General features: G+C 37.7%; 1 protein-coding gene across 6 annotated transcripts in view; it reads left to right on the forward strand.

Moving 5' to 3' along the window:
* The first annotated feature begins 4,472 nt into the window (after nucleotides 1-4,472).
* The window catches only part of LOC140787755 (protein PHYLLO, chloroplastic), a 35,540-nt gene continuing 21,130 nt past the window's right edge, over nucleotides 4,473-18,882 (forward strand). For 4 of the 6 annotated variants that reach the window (XR_012108887.1, XR_012108886.1, XR_012108889.1 and 1 more), the window contains exons 1-4: nucleotides 4,473-4,741; nucleotides 4,821-5,033; nucleotides 17,065-17,282; nucleotides 18,415-18,532. Coding sequence is in view for 2 of the 6 variants with exons in the window: in XM_073136852.1 (XP_072992953.1) it covers nucleotides 4,559-4,741; nucleotides 4,821-5,033; nucleotides 17,065-17,282; nucleotides 18,415-18,532 (732 nt within the window). In the remaining 4 variants the exon portion in view is untranslated. The remainder of the gene's footprint in view (nucleotides 4,742-4,820; nucleotides 5,034-17,064; nucleotides 17,283-18,414; nucleotides 18,533-18,882) is intronic. The other 2 variants (XM_073136852.1, XM_073136860.1) reach the window with 1 other exon arrangement.

An 18,882-nucleotide genomic window follows, 5' to 3' on the forward strand; every position in this document is an offset into this window, starting at 1 on the left:
GTACATAGAAGCAGCAGATATGAGTTCTGGATGTTAATATTCCTGCAGGATTAACTATGACACCCTCTAAAGTTCTGGATAGGGAATTGCTTGACATACAAGATATCTGTAGATGTAATTACATATGCAAGTCTTATCGAGTTCTCCTTATGATACGTACTGGGTAAATGTGGTATAATTTGGTTCCTCCACATTGGTTTCTTTTCAGTGCCATGTAGTAGCGAGTTTACTGGCCAGTTAATTGTTCGTAATTCTTTGTTGATAAGATCAAATAGCACAGTTTGACACTTTGAAAAAGTGGTCCCATATGAGATTTTCTTTTACTATATGATTGTACTCTCTCCTGATTGTCAAACATGCACTTCTACGAAAGCTTAGTTATATTTTATTCTTGGAAGTTCATTTAGGGCAAGGATCACATTATGGAACTCTTTTTTCTTTTTCTTTTTTCCTTTCTCTCTTTCAACGCCGCATAAAATTTTATTTTCTGATCTATTTTTAGTGGAATTTCTCATTTGACTTTATTTTCCCTCTTCGTTTTGCAGCTATGTATATACTGAGAAGTGAAAAGCTATCACTGCTCACCTAATACCACAAGAATGAGGAAACATCTTAAGCTCAGAAGGAAAGCAACTTATGAGTTGACGTGGTGCAACTATGAGTAAAGGAAGCAAAAGGAAATCCCACACCGCAGTAGGTATGGATATTGTTAGCGTTGAGATTCCCATTCTATTACATCATCTCGCACTACATCTCCCATTTACCCACATCCTTAATCCCCGCCTCTCTAAACTAACCTTCCAATATTTACCTCTCGCATCGATTCTTTTTCTTGTTGGACGACAAAGCAAATCTCCACCTGTGCCCTTCTCTCGTAGAATCCAGCCGTGCTCTTTCATCCTTCCGAGACTCGACTGTGTCCCTACTACGTGTCCTAATCAGAACGGCCGGTTTAGTGCCCGAAGCAACTTCATCGGCTGATCGTGGTGGGGGGTTGCTCTTAGCTAAACGGTTCCTGGGGAACATTGGAGTGGATCTCTTGTCTTCTTCTTCGACACGAGCATCTCTGAGCTTCCACGTCCTGCCTTCCATGGAACCGACCCATTGATTAAGCGAGTGATAGCGGATCTTTCAGCCGTCGGATAATCATGTCTCTTCCTATCGCCGTCCGATGATGGATGGATAATTTGCGACGTTAATCTTGTTTTACTGGTGCCGGTGATGGGTCCCTACCAGCACCACACAAATATGTACTGATATGGTACTTTGTGGAGCCGATTCGAATTCGGTGCGCCCTCACATCGATTGCGGTCATGTTCCTTTTCTATCTTATAAGGGTCCTCTGTCTTTAATTTCGGACATAGTTACGATGATCGAATCTTTTAATTTCGGACAGGTATTACGATTGTCGAATATACGTACTGACATAAATTTGAATCTATAGTTAGTAGATGAATTAGCCCGCACCGAATCTCTCACGCTCTTTTATGTGACATCCTGGATGGATGTTGGTCATATGTCAGACATCTCGTGAGGCAGAGACAAGTGTAATTAACATAGAACAAGAGACGAAGTTTTATAATATACGAGAATTTTTAGTTAAATGTTACGTAGGATGATGGTAGGACGAATCCGTCCGTGTCCTCATAAATGGGTTTCGTACGGGGAATTACGGCCAAATGATGGCATTTTGAGACGACTGAGGAAGTTCGGTAATTACGTACTTCGCAGTTGGATACTTGGCATCTCTTGTTTGGCTGCGAATTAAAGGAGTGCAGGGAAACTGCTGCAGCTCGGGCTGCACGCGATCAGCTGCGGCAGTGGGGAGCATGGATAGCGAGAGAAGCAGAGGAAAAGGTTAAGAAGCATAAAGGACAAAAGAAATTTTGGGAAAAGGAAATTTTAAAAAAAGAAAATTTTGTTCTTCCACTTCGTATTGTGATTATTAATGCTGCTTGACTTGACTCTATGCTTTGCAGATCCAATCGAATATGATCTCTGAGCATGGTCTAAATAGTTCTTAATTAACCTCATCCAAAGTATTCAATTTGTTCTCGAACTCATTATCATATTCATGAATCCACTAGTTTAGATAGTTGATTAACCCATAATTTAAACAATTTCAAGGAGATTCGGCATCTCCGTTTGTCAAAACCTATCTCAATATTTCAATCTCGAATTATTAACTCTAAAATCTTTTATAGTTAAGTAAGTATTCTCCCACTGATGATGAAGTGCAGGAAGAATCAACCAGAAAAAAGGAAGAAGAAAAAAAATTCGTGTCACACCCATGTAGGTTTATCAGATACGAGTGTTAAATTAAGTTCAATTAGATCGATCAGCATATATGATACTTCTACCAGTGCCCATAACTTGGACTCAGCTCCATTCTGAGGCAAGACACAGCTCCATTCTTTAGTTTCTTTGCCTGCCATGGAAGAGCACCAGATTATATGGTGAGCCCCATCCACTACCACCATTAATTTGCATGCCCATCAGTCATCTCATTTTTCCTATGTCCAAACAAAATTATGGTCTTAATCAATTCATCTCTCTCTCTCTCTCTCTCTCTCTCTCATACAATTAAAACATGTACATAAACTACATGGGGGGTTACAAAACCACATTTGTAGTTGGGCCCGGACCCACTTCTCCCACTAGGAATTAAAACCAAATCACCAACTTTCTCTTTTGAGTAGATTCTTTGCCTTTTATACTTGTGTTTATGTTTACTCGTATATGGATTGGCCTACAAAGGATAAGCTTTATATGTTCTACTTAAGAAATATGTTACTTCCTTATGAGACTCTTCAATAGATAGATACATGCATTAGAATCTTTTTAGCAAATCTTTGGCTGTCTCTTTTACGAGAGGGGGTTATAAGTATGTGCAAGTAGGTTTTAATTAATTAAACAATAGTGAGTGCGTGGAAGGGTGATGCAAAGCTGCACGCCATGGGAGAGAGAGATGCCTACGTATAACGAGTAATAAATAATAAGGTGTGGATCCACTAAGGATGTGGGATTATGAAGGCCATTAGGCTCTCCCCCTTAAACAAATAACAAATAGGTGTGATCATCCAATTGTTCTCGAGACCCAGGTCTCATGCAAACCCACCATCGTCATGGGCGTCCACATCGGACGACGTGGCAGACCTTCGCATTTTGCCGCATGACGAGCTGTGGTGCTTTCAGGTGTCGCGCAGCGGTGCGATGGAGTGGGGGGCGATCGAGTACGAGACGCCTCTTCTTCTTCTCCTTCTTCTTCTTCTTCTTCTTCTTCTTCTTCTTCTTCTTCTCCTCCTCCTCCTCCTTCCTTCTTCCATTTTGTTGGGGATTCCTGGACTAAATTAATAATACTAATGGTTGTTTAGAATTAGTGATCTGGGCTCATGATGTTGGTGGGCTTCTACAACCCAATAACGATCGATTGCTTTGCGTGGTTTATATTAGAACATTGGAGATCAAGCAGGCCGAACTTGAAGGCCCATTTATCCTATATTTTGTACGTATAAAGAAAATAGAGTACCGTCACTTACTATTTTATATTTTTATTGATTATTTTAAACTTAAATTATATCGTTAAATATTATATTATGTTAATTATTAATATAAAAATGTTTAAATAAAGGAAAATAAAGTTTTTTTTTTGATATAGCAATACTTTAAATACATATGAAATATTAATAAAAAGATTAAAAATAAATAAAGTTGAGTAGTTAAGATTGCTAGTTAAGGATAGTAATAAGCCCTCGCATTTTTTATTTTTTATTTTTCTCAACAATGAATAGATCCTTTTACTTGTACGGCTTAGTTCTCCTATTTTGGGGACATGGCATTCGCTAGTCTACTAATTTTGTATTATATAAAGCCTACGAGATAACTAATACAATTCCGTCTTTATATCTCTTAAAACAAACGCAACCTTAAGAGACTTAAGAAATTCAACTAATAACAAAAATTTTAACTTATTTAATAGAAATAAAGATAGAATTACTCTTGTTTAAATGCTTCATATTTTAATGTGAAATTATCAGAAAGTAATTAGAAGGGCATTTATGTGAAAATTATATATTTTGAAGGATATTCATATAAATAAAAATATTAATGAAATATATAAGCAAAGAATGAGCATTTGAGGGTATGCGTGCATGTAAAAAAAGAAGAAGAAGAAGAGATAAACTATAAAAAAGAGTATTACTTGATAATTTAAAAACATAAACTTTCTTAATTAATGCCTAGCCCAAACTGATTAACAGTGGGACGGGTAATTACCGGGGCACAATACTTGATAATTACAATGTCACTTGTATTTGGCGGTTTATCTTCGGTGTTTTTAGTGATTTAGTTAAAATACAGGGATCAAATTGATAATAGTAGAAAGAGGGAGTGCAAATCAAAATAAACATATATAGAGAGTGAGAAATGAAAAAAATCCCAACAGAAAACAAAGCGGAGGTTACCTTATCCTATCGATTTAAAACGGCGCCTTTCCTCACTCCAACTCTGTTCTCTTTCCCTCTCTTCCTCTTCTCTTCTCCTCTTCTCCAGAATTAAGATGCCGGTCTCGGATCTCTTCCGAAACCCTAAACACTCGCCTCTCTCCTTCCCCACGCCCAAATTCCAATCCCTTTCTCGTCCCATCCGATCAAGAGCTTCTTTTCCAACCCATATCTCCCTCAACCACCTCGGACTCCACCGACGTCGTCTTCTTGGGTTCCCCTCGAAGCCTAACTACAACGTCTCGTTGAATTACCTCTTATTGATTCAATTATTGTCTTTCTTGATTGGTTAAAGACGTTTTGGTTTGTTTCTTGTAGGTTTATGCGGAGAATTCTTGTTCCGTTGGATTGGATATAGATGCCGATGAATTCTTAGAGGTGGGGGATAGGGATTTGCCCGTCGATCTCTGCTTTACTCGGACGTTGCCTCCTGCTCTCACGCTAAGAGAAGGGTATGAAAAGATAAGGAAAGCGGTCGAAGACCTTAAGGTGAATCCGCCTTGTTCGAGTAGTGGTGTGCTCAGATATCAGGTGCGCTGATGTTGTCTTATTTGCGCGTCCGATCACTTTCTCTTAAAATTTTGAATGAATTTACAAGAACATGAACCTTTTTTGATACGCTTTTAAAGGGTTTTTAAATTGTTTTCAACGTTCATACGAGGTTATGCACGGTATAGCTTGTCTCAGTTGTTATACATTGCTCATACGCTATAATACTCTTATGATAGGGTCCTTCATGTTATTTGTAACTGTTAGAAATAGTGATTTGTATTATTTCTCACTAAACGATGTATATATATACATCTTACAAAGTATGTTGTCCCTCAGGTATAATATAAGGATACATGTACATTAACACCCCTACTCAAACTCAGTGGATTAAATATAGAGAGTTTGCTAATAAGATACTTAACCCGAGGAGATGGAAGAGACTTGGTGAAAAGAACATCAATCTGCTCAATAGAAGATATATGAGAAAGACTCATAGTGCCACTTAGAAACTAATCTCGGATAAAATGAGCATCCACCTTGATATGCTTAGTCCATTCAAGAAATACAGAACTAATTGCAATCTGTATAGCACTCTTATTATCATAATAAAGAGCGATAGACATAGGAGTCAACACACCCATGTCACCCAATAGACTTCTAAGATGAATGATCTCCTTAGTAGTGGTGGACATTGCCTTGAACTCTGCTTCGGTACTAGAGAGTGACACAATATTCTGACTTTTTCTATGCCAAGAGATAAGAGAATCTCCAAGAAATAAACATAATCTAGTAGTAGAGCGACGGGTGGTAGGATCTTCAATCTGGTCAACATCAAAGTAGGCTCGAAGCATAAGTGATGAATATGCAGACATCAAAAGAGAGCGAGTAATAGTCTCTATACCAAGGTTCCCAGTTTTGGCCGATCCCGATCCTAGCCAAAACTAGTCGGCTGCGGTTTCGGCCGTTTCGGCTGATCCCGACTGAAACGGGTGGGAACAGGTCGGATCCGACCCGGGGGACATCAATAATTGATGTCCCCACCCTCCACCTGCCTCTCTCCCTTCTCTCTCTCTCTCTTTCTCTCTTTTCCTCTCTTTCTCTCTTTTCTTTCTTTCTCTCTTTCTCATGGATCTCTTACTCTCTTTCTCACCAGTGACTGAGTAGTGAGTAGATCTCCGTCTCTCCGGTGACCTCGACCTCCAACGACGTTCTCCGACGACCTCGATCTCCGGCGACCTTAGGTAAGTTTTTTTTTTCATTGTGTAGCATCTCGCACTGCAGCAGTGCATCCGCTGACTTGCCTGAAGAAGACAACTCCGCCGCAGTCCGCCGCGCACCCGCCGCAGTCAGTCCGCCGCGCACTGCCGCAGTCTGCCGCCGCGCACTCTTTGCCGCAGTGCCGCAGTGCTTCTTCGCGCACTGCCGCAGTCTTTGCGACTCACAAGAAGCGATCTTCTTTGCTATCTGCAGGCAGAGACTTCTCTCGCCAACAGAGCAGCGAGCTAGATCATCGGCTGCTGCTTCTCAAAGACAAGGCGGCGAAGTAGCAAAGAACACACAGTGCCGCTTATGCGATTATGCCTCATAAATTTTAAATTATTTTATATTTTATTTTGATTTTTGTTTATGTTTTTTAGTTGTAGAGCTAAAATATCAATGGCTCCAAAAGAGAAGTCATATGATACCGACATTGGGTGGCAACATTGCAGCACTATTGGGCAAGATAAAAGACGCGTTAAATGCAACTGGTGTGGAAAGGAAATGAGTGGTGGTGTTAGCCGTTTGAAAGAATATTTAGCTGGAAGACAAGGAAATGTAGCAGCTTGCACTCAAGTGTCTTTGGAAGTTAGAAAGCAGATGTTGGCTCATTTAATTGGCAAAAAGAAGGATAAACAATTTGCACAACAAAGAGAGTCACTGATTCGTGAAGAATTGATGCATAATCCTGTACACATTGATGATGATAGCAGTGAGCAAAGTGAGGAGGGCAATGAAAGAGAGCATAAATATGCATAGGGAGCAGAAATATGCATAGAGAAGAGGAAGAGATGAGAAGAAACACTGGTGGTAACTTTCAGAGATCTAGATCAGTTAATATACGAGGAGAAAGAGAATATGAGGGCAGCAGTTCTACCCATAGGACTCATGGTGTTACAGCAGAGTCTGAAAATATTGGATCAATGGATACATATCTTCAGAAAAAGGGGTCGTACACAGACTTCAATCAAGACAGCTCTCAAAGAAATTAAAAAATGCAAAGAAACACATTGATAGAGCTATCTCTAAATTTTTCTTCTACAACCATATTCCTTTCAATGTAGCTGATAGCCCTTACTGTCACACTATGGTGGATGCTATACAATCAGTAGGGCCTGATGTTCCCCCTCTTAGTTCAAATGATATTGCTACTAGATATCTTGACTCAGAGGTAGATGAACTTCATACTTATATTGAGACATTTAAACGGTATTGAGATGAATTTGGTTGTACACTAATGTGTGATAGGTGGAGTACACAAAACAGAAGAAATATAATTAATTTCTTAGTGTACTTTGGCATGGGGATAATATTTTTAAAGTCTGTGGATGCTACTGCTCATTTCAAAAATGCAGATTATATTTGTCAGTTGATGGATGAGGTGGTACAAGAAATCGGTGAAAAAATAGTAGTCAAAGTGGTTACTGATAATAAGGCAAATTATAAAGCTGCTGGAAATTTACTGATGATTAAAAGACCTCATTTATATTGGACGCCATGTGCTGCACATTGCAAAAGAGCCTGAAATTGACATGGTCATATGTGAAGGTCAGAGGTTAACAAATTTTATATATAACCATGGTTGAGTTCTTAATTTACTCAGGCAGATGACTGGTGGTAGGGAGATCATCAGACCCGGCGTCACTAGATTTGCCACTCATTTTTTAGCCTTGGAGAGCATCATGCGTTATAAGGATAATATTATGCTCTTGGAAATACATTTTGGGATAATATTACAATTGCCACCGTAGTATTTGAGCCTCTTATCAAAGTATTAAGACTTGTAGACAGTGATGACAAGTCTGAGATGGGTTTTTTATATGAGGCAATGGACATAACTAAAGAATCAATAAAAAAAAATGTGGGACCGATATTAATTCTAGATGATTAATTCTAGATGGAACAAACAACTATATAGAAATAAATCCTGTGCGATAAAGAAGTGAGTTATGATTCAATTAAATAATTTTATTATTATTTGTTTTAAGTTTTAACTTTCAAGATAATCAATAAGCTAATAATATATTTCTGCTTTCAGATGGAGAGATATAGATTGAGAGCTGGGCAATTCAATACTACTAAAATTGTTGTAGCTATATCTCATAACACTTCAGGTGAATGGTGGTCTATTTATGGATGGGAGGAGGCACCAAATTTGATGCCAATAGCAAAGAAGATTTTAAGTCAAACTGTGTCTTCATCACAGTGTGAAAGAAATTGGACTACTTTCTCCTTAATCCACACAAAAACACGCAACCAATTGACAATGAAAAGATTAGAGAAGTTAGTTTTTTGTCATTATAATATGAGATTGAGGGAGAGAAATTTAAGAAGAAAGGCAGAAAATGAACAACTGATTGATTTAAATTATGTTTTTGATGTAGAAGACCCCTTGACTCCATGAATCAGAGAAATAGAGGACAGACTATTAGATGACAGAAATAACCCATGGTTAGATGAAATATTGGGAGAGACCACGACGAGGGCAGAGGCTGGTACGAGTCATTCAGCAGCGAGAGATAGTATATCTACTAGTACTAGTCATAGTCCTGATGATACATATGGTGGTGAGATCGTTCCATCTACATTTGTTGAGGAAAGTCAAGGAGGCATAAGGAGTGAAGACAAAGAAACTGAGGATATATATACATATCAGCGACTTCGTCATGAGATGCATTTTGGTCCTATAATTATGGTACATCGAGTATTTATTGTTTGGAGCCATCATAAGATCCATATGCTAGTTATTATCCTCAGTATTCTCAGGCACAATATCCAAATGCTGGTTATTATCCTCCTCAAACGCAAGTCACACAACAAGATCAATACAATATGACTAGTATGATGGAATCACTTTTTGGAGCATTAGGTCCCATACATCAATATTTACAAACTTATAGTGATTATGATGATGAAGACTATAGAAATTTACGAGAACCAATTCGGTATTCAATAAAGTTTTAAATTTTGAGTAAGTTAATACATTTTTTTAAGTTTTTAAACTTCATATGTGAGTAATTTTTGTTTTCTTATTTTTTGTCATTTTTTCTAAATATTTATGCATTTTTAAATAATATTTAGAATTTTATATAATTAAAAAATAGTCCGATCCGATACGAACGGCCGATACGTATCGTTTTTCTGGACGGTCAATACCGATCCCGATCCCGATACTGGGAACCTTGCTCTATACATATCTGAGAATATGAAGAAGTGCTGCATAATGAATAAATCGATGAGATGCCACAAGCTAACTAAATTGACAGCATGAGAGATATCTAGTCGAGTAATACGTAAGTATACAAGCTGACTGGCAATCTGCCAATATCTTGTTGGATCCGGTAACGGTACATCATCTGTGGGATGAAACTTTACATGAAGCTCAAGAGGTGTATCGATTATTCTATCATTAGATATAGCAGCCCGACTAATCAAATCAGAAGCATATTTCTGTCGAGATAAAAAAATATCTTTCTTACCTCGAGCAATCTCAAGACCTAGAAAATAATGTAAAAGTCTTAAGTCTTTCATCTTAAAGTGCTGAGAGAAGTGCTTTTGTAGAGATTTGATGGATGCCAAATCGTCATCAATAATAATTATGTCGTTTGCATAGGGAAACAAAATAACCCTTCCATGCGGTTATGACCGCACAAACATAGATTGGTCATGAGCACTCAACATAACTAGCCTCGATAATTGCACGATGGAAACACTCAAACCTAGCACGAGGTGCTTGCTTAAGTCCATATATAGTATGACGAAGGTGACATATATGAGATGAAGGAACAAATAAGTCAGGTGGAGGTTGCATATAAACTGTCTCAGACAAATCACTATGAAGGAAACCATTCTTCACATCCATTTGAAATAAAGGCCAACGATGAATTGCAGTAACTGTAAGAAAAGTACAAACGGTAGTCATCTGCGCAAAAGGAGCAAATGTCTCCTAATTGTAAATACCATACTCCTAAGTGAAACCTCTGGCAACAAGACGAGCTTTGTATCGCTCAACAGAACCATTAGGTTGTCTTTGATCTTATAAACCCATTTGCAGCTAATAGGTTCAACTCCATTCGGCAATGGAACAATATCTCATGTCTGAGTATGCTCAAAGGCCTGAAACTCCTCAACCATAGCACGCTGCTAAACAGGATGAACAATAGTCTATTGATAAGAACTATGCTCATGTTCTACATGAAGAGCTGCTAGAAAAGCATGAAACTCTGAAGAATAGCACGCAATATCTATGTAACCATATCTCTTAAAAGAGCAATAAAAGCATGAAACTCTGAAGAATAGCACACAACATCTACGTAACCATATCTCTAAGGAGAGGGATGCTCACATGGTGAATGACGAAGACCTACAATGCCAACAAGGGGAGAAGACACAGATAGAGGTGGGGCAAGAGTAACAACAAGAGATCCATTAGATGTAGAAGAGATGGGACTAACCCGTCGAGAGTACACCTGAGTAATATGAGGATGACGTGAAGAAGAGGCATTATGACCACTAGACTCGTCAGGAGTAGGCAAGTGTTCAAGAGGAAGCTGAGGAGAAGATTTAGATTCAAGAAAGGTAATATCTTGGGTAAGATCTTGAGACTCACAAAATAATGAGTATCTTTCATAAAACTAGCATGTCGGGCAATACGTAGCTGTTGAGTCAAAGAACGTAGCAACGATACTTTTTATGCTCAGAACTATACCCAAGAAGAATACATTGCACAAACCTGGCAGGTAGCTTGTTATACTCATGAGGAGAAATAAGGACGAAGTAGGTACATCCAAAAACACGAAGATGACTGTAATTTGGCTTAACAAAAAAAAAAAGAATCTCATATAGAGAATGATCATGCAGAAGAGAAGGCATGATGTTGATAAGATTAACATAAGTCAAAATAGCCTCTGCCCAAGAAGAACGAGGAACAAAAGAATTGAGAAGAATAGAACGAATGGTCTCCAATATATGTAGATGCTTTCGTTCTGCTACACCATTTTGTTCATGAGAATACAAACATGACTGTTGAAAGAGAGTGCCATGAGAATGAAAAGTAGAATGCATAGCAAAAGAGATGTATTCTCGAGCGCAATTAGACCTGAAAAGCTTAATACGTTTTGATATGGAGTGTAAATCATAAAAGTAAAAATATGAGGAATTTCAAATGTACAACGAATAAGATAGATCCATGTATACTTCGAAAAAACATTTATGAAGCTCACGTAATATAAATATCCACACATAGAAAATAGAGGTGCAGGTCCCAAAATATCAGAATGAATAAGGTTAAAAAGAGAATTACTTTTATTAATGTTTGAAGAAAAGGGAAGGGCCAAGTGTTGGCCAACTTGCAGCCCACACAATTAGACATAAATCAGTGGAAAAGAGAGTAGCACCAAAAAATTAAGACATAGATGGAGTAGGAAGATGTAAAAACGAAAGATGATACAAGCCGCCAACTCTACAAGCAACTCCAATCTCCCTGGCGATACGTGGATCCTACATAACATATGAGAAGGCAGTAAATAAAACGTGATATTCAAGGTCACAAATGCTACTAACAAAGAAAAGATTCATACTTAGTTTTGGAACATGGAAAACAAGTGGCAAGGTAAGATGACCAAACGGTGCAGAAGTACTGGTGATAGATCTAGACTAATTAGTGGGAAGAAATGACCCATTAGCAGTCTGGACAGGTGGCAAGTGAGGAGAAAGCGAGCAAGCAATGAGAATAGAAGAATATGAAGTCATATGGCGAGTGGCACCGGAGTCCACAATCCAGGTGTCATGAGTAATACCAGAATTGGCCGACATAACTAAAATATCAGGCTGAGAAGCAGATAGAGCAGACGCTGGTTGATGTAGGAGCCGGTTGAGAAGCTAACTCTATTGAGCAAGAGTTTATTCAATCTGTTATAGACGATCATGAGGAACAGTATAGACGGGAACCACATTGTTGAAGACATCATTGGCCACAGCTGTAATCTGACAATAGAGTCCTTTGGTCCTATAATTTTTGCGTTTCTCAGGATACAACTCCCAACAATTTTTAATCAGATGTCCAGGCTTGCAACATGAGAACAATGTGGAAAGGGGCGAAATGAGTTCGTGCTACCAACAACAAGAACTGTATTTAAGGCTCCAAGTATCGGAATTAGGATCGGGATCGGCTGTCCATATCGGTTTGTATTTTAAAATATATAAATTCTAATTTTTTAAAATAATATATAAATATAAATTATTCATATATAAATCTATAAATAAAAAAATAAAAATTTTTAAAATTTTTAGCTCTCTTTCTACCGGTCACTCTCTCTCTCTCATATAAATAAAAAAAATCTTATTCTCTCTCTCACTAACTCTCTCTTATCAAACTCTCTCTCCCACTACCTCTCTCCTACTACCACTCCCTCTCTCTCCCACTACCACACTCTCTCTCCCTCACCCTCACCAACTCTAGCTCTTCTTCTCCTTCACCGACTCCCTTTTGTCGATCTCTCTCTCTCTCTCCTACTAACTCTCCCTCTCCTTCACTGACTCCCTTCTCTCTCGGTCTCTCCCTCAATCCGAAACAGATTGGGTATCGACCTATCCGGTTGATATTTGGCCAAAACTTAGAACCATGATTGTATCTACACCAGTCGATGAAACAGACGAATGAGGAGCATAACAACACTAAAATGTGCGTAGTCATGTCTCCTCAGCAACTAACTTAGCCACTGCAGATTCTAGGATTGGCAAGGTACCACTATGAACTAAGATGCCCACTAGAGGGGCAAAACTCTGGACGAAGAGCATGCAAAAACTGATAAAGTTGACGATGCTCTCTAAAAGCCTCATAATCTCTAGAATAAGGAATAAGAGGTTCTAATGCTTGCAATTCACTCTAGCTATCACGCATGTGATTATAGAACTGTTGGATGGATCATTCCTTTTGTTGAGCAATTTGAGCACAAGACAGAAGGTGATATTCCCAAGCACCACTAGACTCGATAATACGTGAACAAAGGTGGCACCAAAGATCAACAGCAGTGGTAAAATGGATGAGATCTGGACGAAGAGCCTTATCAATGGAAACAATCAAGTATGCTTCGAACTCGACAATCACGAGCCTTCCAAGTAGCATATTCTTTAGAGACAGCGGAGGGCACAAGACTAGATTTGTCGAGATGACTAGAGAGACCATGACCATTAAGAGCACTCTCCACCAACGATGGCTGTGCCACTATCAGCATGGCACGTGTTGGTTGGCAGGCCCTGGCACGCCCCGCCGTGCCAGTGGCACGCCCCTACGTGCTAGTGGCACGCCCCTACGTGCCACTGGCACGCATTTAAAATATTTTTAATAATTTTTTAGGATATTTAAAAATATTTTTTAGTCTTGTCAATCTTTAGTTTTTGGTTTAAGTATATGTATTAAAAGTTTAAAACCTATATTATAATGTTTTATCTTTAGATTATTTAATAAATGACATATTTTATTAAAGATAAAGCAACAATTAAATATAAATATTATTTAACACATACTATGATTGAAGACATTCATTAAAACTAATATTAATAATTGATCACTCCATAATATAATTGAACACAATATTAATAAAAAATAATTTAATAATTAAAATTAATATCTAGTTGAACGTAAATGACGAGGATAATCAAATACTTCATTTGTCAGCACAAGAATAACACGAGAATGTTGCATTAAATACTGTTGATATTCTTCAAAACTCATTCATTGATAGTATTGCTCGTTGTAACGTCTCACATAGTCTTCATACAAATAAAAATTTTATAATTTTCCTATGATATGATATGAATATTGAACATGCACGAGAATGAACGGCACCAGCACAGGTATAGACACACCATAAGCATAGGCAGATTGTAGATATAGATACACCATAATGATGTTCTGGCTCTGGTGGGTATGATTGATATGATGGTAATTATGATAAACTCATATCATTCTGTGGGTGCACCTCTTCTAATGTCCTATTACCTACAAGCTCAAGTCCTCTATAAAAAGAATACTTCCCTGAGAAGGTTGTGTAATAGGGACGCATGTCTTATCTCTTTTATCATCACCATCAGACTGAGTCTCATTATTATCACCATCACTATTATCATCATCATTATCATCTCTAGTCTCATTATCATCAATTTTATCTAAGACTTCTAAATGATCAATTGATCAGTTGATTTCATAATAACTGATGAAAATAGAATTTTTTTTTAAAATGGCTCCATATGGCACAATGACTGGCATGGGGCCGTGCCGAACGACACACAGTCGTGCCAGCCTGGCACGGCTCGGCACGACATGCACCCATGCCAGTCGGCATGGCTTGGCACGGGTTAGCACGGGGGTGTGCCAGTGCCAAGTGTCGTGCCAGTAAGCGTGCCGACTGACATGGCCATCCATGCTCTCCACAGTGGCAGACTAATATAACCAATCAGTCACAGTTACAAGCATAAAATCAGCGGAAGTAGATAGATAATCACGGGTTGAATCATAGTTAGCCATAGACTCAAAATTTGGCGCAAATTTCTACCCAATTTATGCTATAAACTTGGGGCAACAATTACATTTATACGATATTGACAACAACAAAGGAGAAGATAACAATAAATTGATTGAATCAGTTAATGCTATGCCTAGCTCTCACTATTTGTATAATGTTGTAATAAACTGGATCATTAATTTATTACTTGGAGTTTGTTATCAAGTTAGACCAAAAAGCAAAACTTCTTCCTGGATCTCTCCTACCGAGCCAAAAAATTATGAAGCTTCTTCCTGGACTTCTCCCTCCGACTCCTCTAATAGCGATTAGTGTTCTCCACGATTTTGTCGGAAAAAAAACTTGACCTTCCTCGAGATAGCGATTGATATCGTTTGGAGGAGAAGGGGAAGAAAGGACGAAGCGGTCCAACTTCTCTGGTCTACGCTGCCAAGGCCAAGGCGGATAACGCCGCCCTAGAGAAGAAGATGAAATGCTCAAGGCTGAAAAGAGCAAGGAAGTGAAAGCTAAGTCGTTTCCTTCGCAGATGCCATCGTCATCAAGTCCCTCAAGGAGATGAAGAACATAAAGCACAATGGCAACATCATCGCTCTGCATCGGAGACTTCTTCGTTGGCGGGCGATGAGACTCCGGTTCTTCTCTTTTGAACAAAGCCCTAGTTTTGCTCTGATACCATGTTAGGAATAATGATCTGTATTATTTCTCACTAAAAGATGTATATAATATATATACATCATACAAGGTATGTTGTCCCTCAGGTCTAACATAAGGATACATGTACATTAACAAAAACTAGAAGTGCTATAGGTCTGCCATGCAATCTATTAGTAACTATCTTTCTAGGAGATATAGATGACCTCTATGTCTTCTTCATCTAGGCTTGAGTCGACTTGATGAGGACATTGGTATGGTTCAATGGCATTCCTAGACTAGGCAAAATTTGTACAAGTTGGAGGTATCAGATATTGAGGATACAAAGAATGATTAGTAATGGTTCAAAGTGCTAGAAAGACTAATCAAAATCACGATTCTAGAAGGGGAAAAAGACAAAAAAGGGGAACCACGAAACTATTAGAAATGAAATAGGACTTGATTGTTTTTAGTGAAGGATGCAAGGGTGCAACTTAGCTAAGATTAATTTCTTGAAATGATTCAGACAGAAAAGTAATTAGTTTTTCAGGCATCATGAAGACCACGGCCAACATCCTATAGTGGATTAACTTGTCATCTATGAGGGTAAATTGAACTAGCAGTATACCTTCTCACATTAAGTTACCAATCTTCTGGTAAATCTTGTGATACATCCAGATATATCTTGGAGAATAAGATGGTAAAATGGTAATTGTTTTCTTCCTTTCTGTTACTCAGCATTATATCTGCAATAACATAAAATGGTACAAGAAAGGCATTTAAATTTAATGACCCCACTTTTTGCATTCAAGAGAGGATTTAACTGTTCAACTCTACATATAACTATATCAATCAAATAAATCTTATTCACGCATGTTAAGCCTTAATACATTATGGTCCACTCACTCCAAGGATGCTCTGGTCATTTCATGTCTAGGTTGCATTTGGGTCCTTACAAGGTGATGTTTCTAGAAATCTCTCATTTGAACATTTGAATAGCTCTGGTTCTTTTCCTGTTGATAGGTCTACATCCTTCGCATTTGAGTTACTGCTTAATGAGGAGCATTATCATCTTCAATCTTAGAGTGACTTGGAGTTCATGGCTATACATGGGTGATAACATCATTACAGAGATGTGTTGTTAAGGTAAATATGTGAAAGGGGATGAGATCATGAGATGTGACCTTCATTTACATCTTCTATTATAATACAAACTACTTCTAGCATATAAATGTTTAACAATCTAAGCAATTTAAATCATACCAAGACATCCGCACTTTGCCATCTTCTGGAATATGTACATGATTTATCAAATCAATCCCAAGTTTCCTTTGATTCACATACGGAATGACTTCTAAATATCTAAATATGTGGACTTCTCTAGTTCATTGGATGACTCTTCCATGTGATTCTAATGCAAGTAGTATTGATTGTAGGCCTCTCGCTCTCTTTCATGCACACACAATTTACGCATGCACAAATATAGATACACAAATATATGCATGCTTGCACATGTCGTCTTACTTCCTTATAAGTTATTGGCTGCCTTTATAGTTTATTCTTGTTAATGCATTTTATTTTCCACTTGATGAGACCTTATTGCTCTTCACTACAGTAAGAACAGAAGGCTCCAATGTGTTTAGACTGCTGCAATGCTACAGGTACTTGTGCCTCCTAGTACGAAAGCATTGAATTTGCTGTGCTGTAAATGTAAAGATTTGTCAGCATATCCTCAGTTTTATTTCTCAACAAGGCAAAATCATGAGGTGTCCCTTGAATTGGCTTCACTTGATAGATTGCTTGAAGTTTCTGGTGTTGGAGCTTCAATTTGTGTACGTGGCTCTTCGCATATCTTAAAAGGATACAGTTTTCTTGGAAGGTCATCTCTCTCTCTCTCTCTCTCTCTCTCTCTCTCTCTATATATATATATATATATATATATATATACCTATCTTTCTATCTATTAATATATATAGAGAGTAAATCTTCCTTTTCAGAAACTCTCGAAGGTTGGAAGTTTTTCGAGAATGAACGCATATCAAGGGATAAACCCATACAAAACTTCTGGACCCACTCAATGGTCTAACTAGTGCAAATTTTACATCCTTCTCTTTTTTTAAATACCAAAATCTCTGATGGGGAACATATGATTGAATATATTTTTATATATCTCAAAGGGAAAATGCCAAAGTAAAAGAGAAATGGATAGAACATATAGCTGAGATTCTCTTGTTTTATCTCCATTTGGTTTTTCTTTTTTTCCCTCTCTGAAGAACTATAGATTTTAAGGAAGCTCTGTGCCTCTGTCATGTGCTGCCAGAAATTATGTCGAAGAAAACTTTTGAGCATATTTGTAAGAAGTCATGGGGAACACAATGACGCGCCTTTCCTTCATCAATCTGCAAGTAAGCAGGGACCCTGTTATGTATTCAACGAAATTTTATGAGATTTGCTGGCTGTTATTCACAAGTCAGAAGCGATCATGTCTAAAAGACTGTTAACGAGACTTAAGAAGGTCGTCCAGGAAAAAGATAAATGCCCTTGAATAATTGGACATGGATCTAAAAGGGATTAATAATTTTGTCTATGCTTTAAAGTTTTAAGTACTTTGGAATTTAAATACATGTTCTTATGCGTCCACCTTATCAGTAATTCTAATGTTTCTGAAATTATATCAAAGTTCCCCAAATCCCTTGTCGTCACCTTTTGTTGTGATTTCCTGTATTAATCAGTCAAATTTTTTTTTCTTATGTTTTAGGTGTAGTTGTGTAGAGACGCTGGCTATGAGCACTCAACTAGAAATATCATATGCAACTCGGCTTAATTTGAGGCTGAGTTGTAATAAAATATTTACTGTTTTACTTTTTGAAAATTAGGTACTTGTGTTGTGTCTGTGTTGTTTGACTTGTTAGAGTATTCTCATCAAAAGAAAAAAAATGCACCTTAAAATTGTTTCTGTTATTTAACATAATCTCATAGGATATGCTGTAACATGATTGACTTTTCTGTAGATATCTTTCAAGCGATTCACACCTGATAAGGGCCTATGGGTCCATAGGTCTCCTTTATGACAAGAAACAATCTTCAATGGAGGATAAAATTGGTTCCTTCTACTTCTTTATCCCTCAGGTCAAAATATCTACCTTTGACTTGTGCAATATATGCATGATATATACATGATTCTACTTTAGTATTCATGTGGCATTCTAGTTGTGCCAAATGTTATATATTCATGACCATATTTGGAAGAAACCTAACCTTCTGATGAATTTGCTTTAACTCTTGGTTGGCTTGCATGATTTCTGCAAATGATATCTAAGTTGCAATTTGCAAAGACATTCTTCATAACTGTATTTTCTGGAGCAATTACCATAATCACATTAAAGCATTTTCAAATTGACTATAACCATCAAGCATTCCTTAACTATTTGGTTGGACTTTTAACTTTTATGATCCTTATTCATCATTTTTCATTTCAT

The sequence above is a fragment of the Typha latifolia genome, chromosome 1, assembly GCF_019914945.1.
Source record: "Typha latifolia isolate L0001 chromosome 1, TyphaL0001v2, whole genome shotgun sequence".
Lineage (NCBI taxonomy): Eukaryota > Viridiplantae > Streptophyta > Magnoliopsida > Poales > Typhaceae > Typha > Typha latifolia.